The 12,018-nt window shown below is 57.3% G+C and overlaps 1 protein-coding gene across 12 annotated transcripts in view; it reads right to left on the bottom strand.

The window, feature by feature from the left end:
* The window catches only part of Speg (striated muscle enriched protein kinase), a 55,601-nt gene that overhangs the window by 22,416 nt on the left and 21,167 nt on the right, over nucleotides 1–12,018 (bottom strand). For all 12 annotated transcript variants that reach the window (XM_087206019.1, XM_087206014.1, XM_087206016.1 and 9 more), the window contains 7 exons: nucleotides 7,361–7,536; nucleotides 7,033–7,121; nucleotides 6,035–6,210; nucleotides 3,417–3,677; nucleotides 2,267–2,425; nucleotides 1,972–2,161; nucleotides 1,622–1,845 (listed from right to left, as the gene is read on the bottom strand). In XM_087206019.1, the coding sequence (XP_087062145.1) occupies nucleotides 1,622–1,845; nucleotides 1,972–2,161; nucleotides 2,267–2,425; nucleotides 3,417–3,677; nucleotides 6,035–6,210; nucleotides 7,033–7,121; nucleotides 7,361–7,536 (1,275 nt within the window). The remainder of the gene's footprint in view (nucleotides 1–1,621; nucleotides 1,846–1,971; nucleotides 2,162–2,266; nucleotides 2,426–3,416; nucleotides 3,678–6,034; nucleotides 6,211–7,032; nucleotides 7,122–7,360; nucleotides 7,537–12,018) is intronic.

Consider the following 12,018-nt stretch of genomic DNA (forward strand, 5'->3'; position numbering starts at 1 on the left):
CCGGGGATGGACCTCGGCTCCTTGCGCTTGCGTAGCTGGGTTGTTCTCGTAAAGGCAGGCCTGTGTTAGTCCAGATCTGCTTGTTCCACCCAGATCTCAGTGTCTTGCCTGCAGTACCCAATTCATTCTGTTATAAATTATAATGAGATCTGTCTGCCTGCCCGCACTCCCAGGTCTCCTCTTCCACTGCACCCTCTATGCCCCACCCCCACTCCTAGGTCCAACCTAGGCCAGTACTTGCCCACCCCCAATGCTTTCAACAATGCTACCAAATTATCCCCGTTACCAATGAGGTCAGAGACATTAATTGACTTGTCCAAGGTCACACAGCTAATAAATAGGAAGCCATTGCTGGACCTGAGTTCCATCTTAGTTTCATTCCAAAGCTTTCTCCTTACACCCCGCTCCCTGCATGATAAGGAGGCTGCCTCTGGGGAGGGCATGAAGAGGAGACCTGCAGTGTCCTCCTTCACATCAGGAATGTCACCAAACACCCCTCCCTTCTCTTAGCAGCTATCTCTGCATAGAAGAGCCACTCATTCATTTATCTCTGCTCACCTATTTATAAGGGAGGAGAAGCCAAAAGCTGCCAATGACCCCAGATAAAGGCAGAAGCTGAGACGCCAGCTCAGATCCTGACAGACACCCACCTGGTGCCTCAAAGCAGACAGGGAGAAAGGGAGGCCCAGGGCTGAGAAACCCCAGCTGCAGCAGGGGACTGAGGGCAAGGGTCATAGCCAAGGTGGTAGCACTGGAGACGGGTAGGGTCAGGAGACTGGGACATGGGTGGCTAGGAACAGCCTTTTGGAGATGGGCATGAGTCAAGCGATCCTCCCTTGCCTTTGGGCAAGTCCTTGTACCTCTCTAGGCCTCAGTTTCATCATCTGTAAACAGGGCTAAGGGTATCTGCCTACAGGCCTGCAAAAGGTAAGATCATCCACATCAAATTGTTAGCACTCAGAATCTGACACTTAGAAAGCACTTACAAGGTAAACTTGGTCACTTGCAGCTACTGTAGGAGGAAACCATCAGGGGTGACAGTGTGGGCATGCATTAAGGGAGGCAGGTGGACCTCACTTGAGATTCAGATTCCTTCAAGAATGCAAGAGAGGAGTTCCCTGGCCAAGAGGACACCAACCCAAATCTGTACCTCCGCTTTTCTCTGGCTCCTTCTTCCTTATTTGCTATTTGTTAACAACCCTGGACAAACATCCTTTCCTGGCCAGAGCATGCCCACCCCAGCCCTCCCTGACCTCCCTCCAGAACATGGGCAGCACTGTCATCAACAGTGAGAATGGCCCAACAGCAAGAGCAAAAGGCCTAGACTTCGCTGGCCATTTGCTGTCTGCAGGCGCTGCTCTTGGCACTTCATATTATGAGTTTATTTAATTCTCCTAACAACTCCATTATTAGCTCCTTACTGACTGTTCAATAAGGGCCACCGGGGCCACCAGCAGAGATGACCACTGTGTGGGCTCAAAGAGGAGTGCAATGACCTCACAGACCCTGAGACCTCCCTTCCCCCAGGAACCCCATCTCTAAGCAAGTTACAGAAAGAAGGCCCAGAGGGAGCCTAGGGAGAAAGGGGCCCCAGTTCCAAGGCCCCTTCCTAGACACATACACTGTGTCATGCGCCGGTCATCGCTGCTCTGGATGCGGTGGCCATTGTGGAACCAACTGATGGTAGGGTAGGGCAGGCCAGTCACCTGGCACTCCAGCATGGCCTCCTTAGCCAGTCCCACCTCCAGGTCCTGCAGTGGCCGCAGGAAGTCAGGAATGGACAGCCGCTCCAGCTCGCCCTGCTCTGGCTCCTCAGGGATGGAGGGCATCTTCTCCAGCTTTGAGCTGTAAGAACCACACAGCTGTCCAGAGGTGCAGGGTTGCACCTCCAGCACAGGGCAGAGGCCCCTCAGAGAGGGTAAAGACCCTTCAGTAGCAGTGCCTAGCAGCACCTGGGGCCCCAAGCGGTACCTGGGCCCTGAGGCAGCTGTCCTCGGCTCCTCCACATACAGCTGCGCAGAGCAGTGGGCCTGGCCATGGGTGTTGGTGGCACTGACTGCATAGAGCCCCTCATCCTCGCTGCTCACGTGGGCAATGTGCAGTGAGTGCAGACCCCCATCCTGCCGAAGCCGCAAGTTGTCACTCTCCTCTACCTGGCGGCCTAGGGGCAGGAGGACAGGGATGTAGGACAGGTCCTCAGGAAACACCCCATCCTGGTCTGGGCCCACGGGGGTCTCCCAGCATCTGGAGGGTGGGGTGCACATACCAAAATGAGTCCAGAAAACAGAGGGCGGTGGGGTCCCACTGATCTTGCAGTCAAGGCGGGCGGCGCGACCCTCTAGCACCTCCACATCTTCCAGCAGCCGGGTGAAGAGGGGCGCCAGCGAGGGCCGTACAGTCAGCCGGGCACTGCAGGTCAGTTCCTCTGGGAGGGAAGAGGAGGCAACACTGGGCAGGGAAGGCCCTGCAGGCCCAAGCACCTTACCTTACAGATCCTGTCTGAAATTAGGGAGCCTAGGCAGAGTCCTGACAAGGCTCTGAGCACGAGGGAGGCAGTGGGCAAAGATCCACATGTATATCCACCAAGTCTTCTCGGGAGGTAGAGGTCAGTAAGGGCAGGCAGGGTCCCCACAGCAGCCCAGGGCCTAGCCCAGCCCTCCCCCTGACCTCCCCCTCATCCTAGAAACCAAGCCACTGCCTTCCCATGGCCCTACTCTCAGAACTCTCTCTGCACCTAGCTCATACCCATGCTCCCTCCCACCTGTCCCACAACCTGAGCAGATGCCCCTTGGCTCCACTCTGACCCCCCCAAGAAAAACTCTTCTGGAGGAGCTAACAGCCCCTGGGCTGACCCGATGATTCTTCTTGTTCCCTAAGCCCCTCCAGCTTCATGGCATGGAGAGGCAGGTGCCATCATCTCTGTCTCCCATGAGGACAAGGCCAGGTCAGAGATGTCATCAGTCCTAGCAGCTGCCATGTATTAGGTGCCACCCTCCGCTTTGTTTTACATTGGTTATCTCACTAATCCTGCCTATCTCCCTACAAAGGAGGAATTAGCATGAGTTTTTTCCTTTTTAACAGATGAATAGTCTAAAGCTCAGACAGAGGAAGTGACTTGTGCAAAGACACTGGCTGGGAACTTGCAGGGCGAGAACGGCAGGCCAAGACCTGGTTTGCTTGCTGCATCTCAGGGGACTTGCTCACTCGTGGGAACAGCAGGTATGACAGCAGCACTTTCCATGCCAGGTGCTCCTCTAAGTGCTGTTTTGGGCTGGCGTCCTGCACTATCTCTCACCCCACTGTACTTCCCCAAGGAGTTGGAGACCCCTTTCCTGGGCATTTCAATCTGCACCTCCAGTCCCCTCCCTCCGCTCTCAGACATCCATGGTAGCCCAAGGGCCTGAGTGAGTAGTTACCTTTGGCTGTGCTGAGCTTACAGGTGTAGACGCCACTGTCGTCCTCATGCACAGAGGTGAGCAGCAGCTTGCATTTGCAGCCATCAAAATGCATCTTGCATTTGAACAGCGCTGGCTGCAACAGGCGGCCACGGCACAGCCAGTCCACCTCCACGTCGGCAGGGCCTGCCACCAGGCACTCAAACAGCGCCATCTGCCCGGCCCCTACGTCCACGTCCTGCAGGGGGGCCAGCACGGCCAGGGAGCGGCTTTCAGGGTGTGCTGGGGGGAAGGCAGCCACAGGGGGCACACACAGAGCAGAGACACACAGGGTGAGGGAGACACACACACGCACACACAAGAGAGACAGACAGACACAGAGAGAGAGATGCATTTTGTTCCTCTGGAGATGGGGGGAGCCCACCCACCCACCCAGAACAGTAAGGAGCCCTGGATCTGGCTTTGAGATGTACCCGGAAGCTGGCCCGGGGAGGGAGAGCTCATGAGTGGTGAGAGGGAACACAGGGAGGGACACCGAGAGCGTCACATGGAGGTAGCGACGGAGGCAGAAAAAAACAACACAGCACACCAGCTGGGTACAAACTGGACTTTATTTGAGCTTAGAAATAGTGTTTCCAAATACCTCCACCCCCACTATGGCCCCATTCCTGCACCAAGCCTGGCTAACTCCCTCATTCCCAGACAGAGCATCTCCCGCCCTGACCTCCAATGAGGGAGTCCCCACTGGGCCCTCACCCAGCCAGGGCTGTTGGTCCCCTGTGGAACAGAAAGTGCTGAACCATTTGAAAGCCCTTTCTGGAATGGCCGGTGTCCCGCCCCTCCCAGTGAGGCCCCCTGACCACAGCCCCTCCTCTCCCGGCCCCTCCATCCTGTGGATGCCACGACCTCTTCTCTCCTGTGGTCTCGCCCCACCCCAGATCAGAGACATCCTTTCCTGACTGTCACAGACACACAGACAGACAAACGGAGAGACAGACAGTGGCCTGCAGCAGCATAGCACATGCAATCGCTCGGTGCTCCCCATGGGCTGGCCACCCCTCCTGGCCACCCCTTTCAGCACTCAGTCCATCTGGGGGCCTCCCAGCCATGTGTCCACTTGGGGAGGGAAGGTTTGCAGGGGCCCGTGGGCTGCCCTGGGGTGCTGCATGGGCGGGGGAGGGTAGGGGATGCTGGGACAGGTCCGGGCCGGCGGGCCGGCTGGGTCTGTGGGCAGGAGGCAGTGAAACACAGCGAGGTCCGAGAGGTGCCTGAGACAGGGGCGCAGCTCGGAGGGTAGCGGGGGGAGCGCAGGCGGCTCTCTGAGCTCACTCGCCTGTATACAGACAAAAACCTCAGTCAGCAAGCGGCAGGTTAGTGCAGCACACGCACACGCACGCACACAGGCACGCGCACGCACACACTGGCACACAGACCTGGCTAGGGCCCTTTGGAATACGGAGCTGCCTCTAACACTGCAGGCAGCACTGCCGCTTTCAGCTCCCCCAAGGCCAGGCCTGGGATGGGAGGGCCATCGGCTAGCCAGAGGGCGCGTCCCTCGGGTTCTTGGGCAGCAGAGACCCAGGGCAACCAGGGGAGAGGCGTTCACAGGCATCAGGAGCACCCCGAAGCCTGCAGGATGTCGGGAGGAATCCCAAAGAGAAAAGCATCAAGACATGGGTTAACACAGAGAAGCGCGGCAGAGCTGGACCCTGGAGGAGGGGGAGCAGGCGGGGGGGGGGACTGAAGAATAGATACCAAAGAGGTGGCAACCACACGAACGAGAGGCACCAGGGAGCTGAGGCAGGTGAGGGCTGGCAGAGGGCCCATGACTACAAGTGCCGAGGGGTGACTCAGGCCACTCCCAGAACTGGCCTGTGCCAGGCGAAGGAACTAAGCCTCGTGAGAGGAGGGAGGGACGATGGAAAAGTGAAGAACCGAGGAGAGGTCCTGGTTCTGAGCCATCCGAGGGAAGGTGGAGGTGGGAGGGCAGCAACAGTAAGCCGAGAGGACAGCAGCCTGGCTGGGCCTGTCACCCCCACTCCTAAGAGGTCTCTGTGTTTGTCCCTAACCCTGGGTGCTCGGCTCTCTCCACATTTCAGGGATCTGCTCACCCCGGGACCCCTGGGTCCCTACAGTGCTCCATGCCCAAATCACCCCAAGGGTCCCTCCGAACGGGTCCAGCCCCTGACACTCCCACTGCACCCCTCCCCCAACCACAGGAGCTTCTGCACAGCAAAGGAGGGCAGGGAGGGCAAGGGTGCAAGAGGACAGTGGGGCGTGGGTATGAGCAAGGGGCCTGGCACAGCGTGGTGACAGAGGCTTAGAAGGGCGTGAAGACAGGACGGTGGGCTGTGTGAAGCAGGGTCTGCGCCTGGCCTCAGGGGCTGCCGTGATGAAACACGGGCAAGGCAGTATTGGGTAGAACAAAACTAAGTGTGGAACAATTTGCTCTCTGGCTCTGTGGCTCTGAGCAAGTTGCTTCCTCTCTTTGGACCTCGGTTTACTCAACTCCAATATAAGCAGCCGGACTAGGGGTCAGCCCAGCCCTGAGTGTGGCATCCTGAAACCGAGGGTGTGTGAGAGCTGTGGGCAGGTGGGCTTGGGGCCAGGTGGAGGCCATGAGGGTGTGAGGCTCTCACCTCTGACCTCCAGGCGGGCCTCGCACTGCCGAGTGCCATACTCGTTGACTGCTTTGCAGGTGTAGAAGCCAGCATCGCCGCGCTCAGCTGCCAGGATCCGAAGCTGGCACAACCCACCCTCCGCCTCCTCCGCAAAGCGCCGCTGATCTGGCCGCACGGGCTGGCGATTTCTCAGCCTGTCAGAGACAAGAACTCAGCCCAGAGCCCCAGGGCCTGACCTGCAGGCTCAGCAGAGGGGCTACAGAGCCACGTAGTTCTCTCATCTCCATGCTGTTCACTTGCTCCCCAAACCTGTCCCAGTAACCAGGGCACCCAGGGGTTGTGGAGCGAGGTCTTCACCCTACCTCCACCTCCATGCCCCTCCAAGAACTTCCAGAACACAGAAGACCACCTGGATCTCTCTGCTCAGAACCACTGCATTTGGAACAGAGCCTTGCTATTTAGCTCTGGACTGTTCTTAATTCCCCCCATCTTATTGTTATTTATCTACAATGGAAAGATAGCTTTTCTGCTTCCCAAAAGGGCTATGACAGAACTTACAGTGTTGAAAATATCACAGTGGAAACCAGACAATCAATTAAAAATGAACAACAGAACCTAAACCAACAGGAAAACACGCTGAGCAGTCGATGTTCCAGGCCCCCAGGGTGAGCAAGGCACCACAGCTGAGACCCACATTTAACTGTGGGTTTCCAAGAGCTCGAAAACAAATTGTGATGATCAGGCTCAGCACAGCACTAGGCACACAGTGGGCCGCAAAAGTCACCCTGCCATCCACTGAAAGGGCAGGGTGAGAGGACTCCTGGCTACTCATCCTAAGTGGGCAGATGTGAGACCACTGCTACCAAACCCCTCCCCAGAAGGCAGGCCCTGAACGAGCCTTGAGCACCAGGCCCCCCGGAAGTCCTCTAGGGCTCTACTCCATTCCAGCAAAGCCAGCTCGAGGGCCCAGGCTGGGGTGGGGGTGTTGGTGGGGGGTGAAAGTGGCTGTTACTCACCAGGAGACCACAGGTTTGGGTTCCCCCTGCACACGAATGCTCATGATGACATCTTGGCCTTCTCTTACTGACTGATCCATAAGTGAGACCTGAGGGTGACCCCAGAGCATCAGGGGTGACAGTCAGGGTATAGCACTAGCTCCTGGGGTTGGGGGATCAGGGGCAGAGGGCTCTTCCATGCCAGTCTACTGAGGCATGCTCTGGGCAAGAAGGGTTAATGGGGCAAAGTTCCAAGTCTTGCTGGAGCCTAAGCATGGCCCCAAGAACAAGGGAGCACACAAAGGAATGGGGGCCCATGGGGTTTGGGCACCAGCCTCAGGGGTCTGACCTTGAAGGTGGGGGGCGCCTTGGAGCCAGTGTCAGAAGAATGGTGGTTCTGGCTGGGACTGAGCTTCATGGTGGGGGTTCGGGGCCAGGTCTCCCCAGGTTCTGGAAACTCCTCTGGGGGGCTCAGATACTCCTCATCGGAGGTGATGGGGCTGCTGAAAGGGGATGTGGACCCACCTGGAGGAGAGACAGAGAGGATGCCAGAGGAGGAAGGGGGCAGAGTCGGAGAAAGCAGGCTGGGCTGTTCTCCAGAGCCCAGAGTGAGTGCAGGTAGCTCCTGCGGCCCCTGGCCTGATTTCACCTCCTGGGCTCTGCTCGCTCGCTGTGTGACCTTGCCCAGGCACTTCCTCTCCCAGAGCCTCTGATTCCTCATCTGCCACAGGCTCTGCCAACGGTTATTCTGCTGATACTCCTGGGAGGGGACATCACCAGGAATGGCCTGATACAAAGGACTTGGCCAGCAAAGGGGATTAAGGGAGACCTGGAACTCCACTGGATCAGGGTGCCCACATTCCTGGCATGGACTGGGGAACCAAACTACCAGCCAGACTCCAAAAGCAGGTGGTGCTCATCTCTGGGACCCTGGAGTGGCAGAGCCGAGACACTCATTTCTTAGGCGAGCTGGGTCTGGTGCACAGGAACACACACCTCAGACAATCCCCATTCTGACCTTGATCCAGGGCCAATGAGGCAGCACTGTCCAGCCTGCCCTTCCCCCTCTCCCTTCTCAGCTTCCTGCCATAGACACCCCAGGGGCACCTGTTGGCCTGAGCCCTATAGCATGGACCCCCAAACTTAGGGGATAGGAGAGTTGGAGTCACCTACAGAAAAGGGCAGCCTGAGGAAGAAGAGGGGGGCACCAGAGTCTGCCTGGAAGAGGGGAGTCCCCAGGGCCCTGACACCCTCCCCTGCAACTGGCCAGGGGCCCAGCCTCACAGAGCTGGCTCCTATCCGACTGCCAAATACAGACATGAATCTGCCACAGCCCCCTGGCCCCTCCTCCTGGTTCCCCCACCCAAAGCCCCCAGAATGGCTGCTCCCCAACTCACCCTGAGACTCTGCACATGGACCCCAGCCTGCACCTTCCTGAAGGCTCTGCCCTGGCACCAGGCCCTCCTGCTGCCTGCCCACTGCCCACCCTGCCTTGGCTCCCCCAGGAGCACGAGCCCAGCCTGCCCAGCCCCACTCACTCACTGATCCAGCTGAGGCCCAGCACTGAGCTGGCCCTGGGGGAGGGGAAGGAGCCCAGGAGGGGGAAGGGGAAGGGGAAGGTGGAGGTGGCCAGCTAGAGGCTGGGTGGCAAGCAGACAGGCAGGCAGGCAGGCAGGCAGGCAGGCGCTGGGCTGGCTGGGAAGGTGGTGCCTGCTGAGACCACAGGCAGCCGGTAGGAGCAGAGGGGGAGCGAGGGAGGGGCAGAGCCCAGCCTAGCTGAATTTAGCTCATTCCCCAACAGCAGTCTGCCTTTTCTCTCCTTACAGTTCTGACACCGACAAGAGCAGAGCCCCTCCGAGGGGCCTTGACTCCAGGTCCTTTGGCCCCAGAGGAAGATAGGGGTGGGCTGGCACTGCACTGCAGTATCCAAGACTCTTGCCTGACCCATCAGGGTCAACAAGTCCACCAAAGGAGGTGCCAATGGCAAATGCCCCTACCTGCGCCTTATCCTGACCAAACCACCAAGATCCCAACCTGGCAATGCACTGAATGGTCCAAAATACTACAGAGTCAGGTCACAGCCTGCTTTATCTGGCCCTGCAAACAGAGACCCATCAGAACCTTTGTTCTTCTCCCAGAGATGCCCCCTCGACCTAAGGGGGCCCAGAGTCCCCCTCTGCCAACTGAGTTCTGCCATAGCAGGTCTGGCCCAGCAGCCAGCCCAGGACATGAGCCTATGCTTAACCCTCCCAAAAGTTCTGTGGGGCACCTGCTGGCAATCTGCCCTCCAACCATGAGCCCCACCAGGGTCAATGATGAGGACCGTGAGGGCTGCTTCACCAGCACCCCATTAACTGGCACCCATTTGCATCTGGGCTGGGGAAGGGGTTGTTAAGCAGGGGTCACATGTCCTTCTCCTTCCTCCTACCCTCTCACCCCCACCCGGGGCCACATTCTCAAGCTATGACCTGTGTTTCCCAGCATTGCCCAGGAAGGAGTGGCTGGGACCAGCCAGAGGAGGGGCCCTCCATTTGGGCTGGCTGTCTTGAGGCTGGGGTGGGGAGGGCATCAGGGCACTTGGTGCTGGAGGCTTGGCCCCCAGCTGACTCTGAGGTCGCCCCCAAAGAGCAGGGATGCCTACTCCAGGGTCACCTCCAAGCTGGACAGTGGCTCTGGAGCACAGGATTGGCCAGGTTGGGGTGGGGTGGGCTCAGAGACCCCTGGTGGTGGCTGGGGGGAACAGCACCCCAGAAGCATCCAGTCACCCAGCAGCCCAAGTCCTCAAGCCCCTGGGAGACAGGAACTGTCAACGCAGCCAGGCAAGAGGCTCAAGTGCCACAGTGGCAGAACTAGGCCTCCTTGAGACAAGACCCTGCCACACCCCCGAACTTTGTTCAAGAAGGTTGATGGGGGACCAGGCTCTGGTGCCACCTACTTGTCACTGTCCCACTGTCAAAACCATTTTTATAGCCAGTCTCTAACATTCCTGCCCTGCTCCACCCACAAGCCTGACTCACACTATAGAAGTAGTCACGCCATCCAGGAAGTAGGGAGCAGGTACCCCAAAACCTATACCATGTAAAGACTACTCCTCCATAGCTGTCCCCCACTCCGTGAAGAACCTATCTGCCCTTTCCACACTGCTCCCTGGTCAAACCGGCTTAAAGAATATACTGCCAAGGGCTGGGGATTTAGCTCAGTGGTTCCACTGCCTGCCTTGCAAGTGCAAGGACCCAGGTTCAATCCCCGGTACCACACACACACAAAAAGAATATACCGCCATTAGGGAACCCATGAATCAGAGAACTGTCCCTCCCCGGACTAACAAGCACACCCTGTTGGCCCCAACATCCCAACTGTCTTCAATGTCCCCTCCCATGTTCCCACCATAGAGATAGCTGTAGGCACCTGCCAGTATCTAGCCGATGAAAGGTGTCACTCAGGCCTTTACATCAGGACTATCAGAATGATCCTTGAACTACCCACATCAGGTCCAGCTGGAAACTTCTTTGACGTACAGATTCCTGAGCCTTATCTGGCCCACGGAATTAGACTTTCTGAAATTTTCAAAAGCACCCAGGTGATTCTTATGCATATGAAAGCTGAGGGAGCACTGCCAATTCTCAAGGAGAACAACCGCAAGAGATGGTTTCACTGAGTTCCACGCACTTGACCATTCTACCTCAGTGCAGGGCTTTGGACTGAGGGCTGACTTCATAGTCCATGTGCTTCCGAATTGCACCAAAGGGCTTCTCATCTTCACCCAGGTCTCTTAACTCCCTGGTGGTGGTTTTCAGACTTTACTGTGTACTGGAATCACGCGGAAGGCTATCCTTAGCCCATAGACGTTTGGGACTCATTCCTAGATTTTGACATTCCCTAGGTCAGGGCTGGGGCTGATAGTCTGGATTTCTAATACATGCCAAAAGGATGCTAGTCAGAGGATCACACTTTGAAGGCCGAGGCTCCATGGTCTCTTCTGTCACCCCGAACTCCACTCCTCGGCACAGACTCTTTGCCCTTTGCAGTTGTGTGTCCTGCCCAGACTCTGTGTGTTACCCAGACTGCTCCCAGAGCCTGGAGCTTCTGCGTCTCTCTGAGCCCACTACTGCCTCATGCCCACTCACTGCGGTACACACAGTCCCCACCATCCTAGAGGGCCTCCGTGAGTGGCTCCAAAGGCTAAGGACTGAAAAAGGCAGTCGTGTCCTCAGGGGCCTTTGGCTGGCAGGAAAGACAAGCCAGATACACAGGCGACTTGAAAAGCAGCAGGAATGAGTGACAAGGCGACACAAGAGGGGCAGATAAGATGGTCACAGAAGCACAGAGGGCTTGAGATGAGTTTTTGCTCAGGGAAAAAGGGAACTGACAGAAGAAGTGGTATTAGCATTTGGTTGAAGCAGGGGCGGGGGGAAAGGAAAAGCAGTCCAGGCAGAAGAACCTCCGCAAACAGATGTTCTGAGTCAAAAAACACAGGTGCATGGAGGCCCATAGCTCAACTGTCTGGTGACACATCTGAGTGAAGAAGAAAGAAGTAGGCATCACTGTGTGACAGAAGATGCCTCTTGCTGCTCAGGCCACTCTCAGGGCATCCTCAGGCCTCTGCTGGCCCCATGGATCCAGGAGACAGAGAGCAGCTGAAGGTGTGTGGCTTTTACCCTGAAGGCCAAGGGCGGCTCCCCATGCTTTTGGCAGAGGAGGGCATATGAGCAAATGGTTACTGCCATGACCCCACCATGGAAAAGTGAGGAGAAAGAGGGCACAGGCCACAGGGATGTGGGGGTTCCCACAGGACGCTGAGATGACTGTTTCCTCAGGACAGGAAGGACAACTGTGCTGAGAATGGTTCAGGTTTAAAATGCATGAAGCATCAGAGAGACTGTCACACGGTCAGCCTGGCCTAGCCAGGCAAGTGTTGAGATTTCCCACATATGATTACACTAAGGTGCTCCAGGCTAGAGGAAGTGTTTGCACCCACAATACATTAGGTCCCCATTTGGATGACAG

The sequence above is a fragment of the Heterocephalus glaber genome, unplaced genomic scaffold, assembly GCF_053883595.1.
Source record: "Heterocephalus glaber isolate CG9 unplaced genomic scaffold, H.glaber_assembly_v1.0 deba00000621, whole genome shotgun sequence".
NCBI lineage: Eukaryota > Metazoa > Chordata > Mammalia > Rodentia > Bathyergidae > Heterocephalus > Heterocephalus glaber.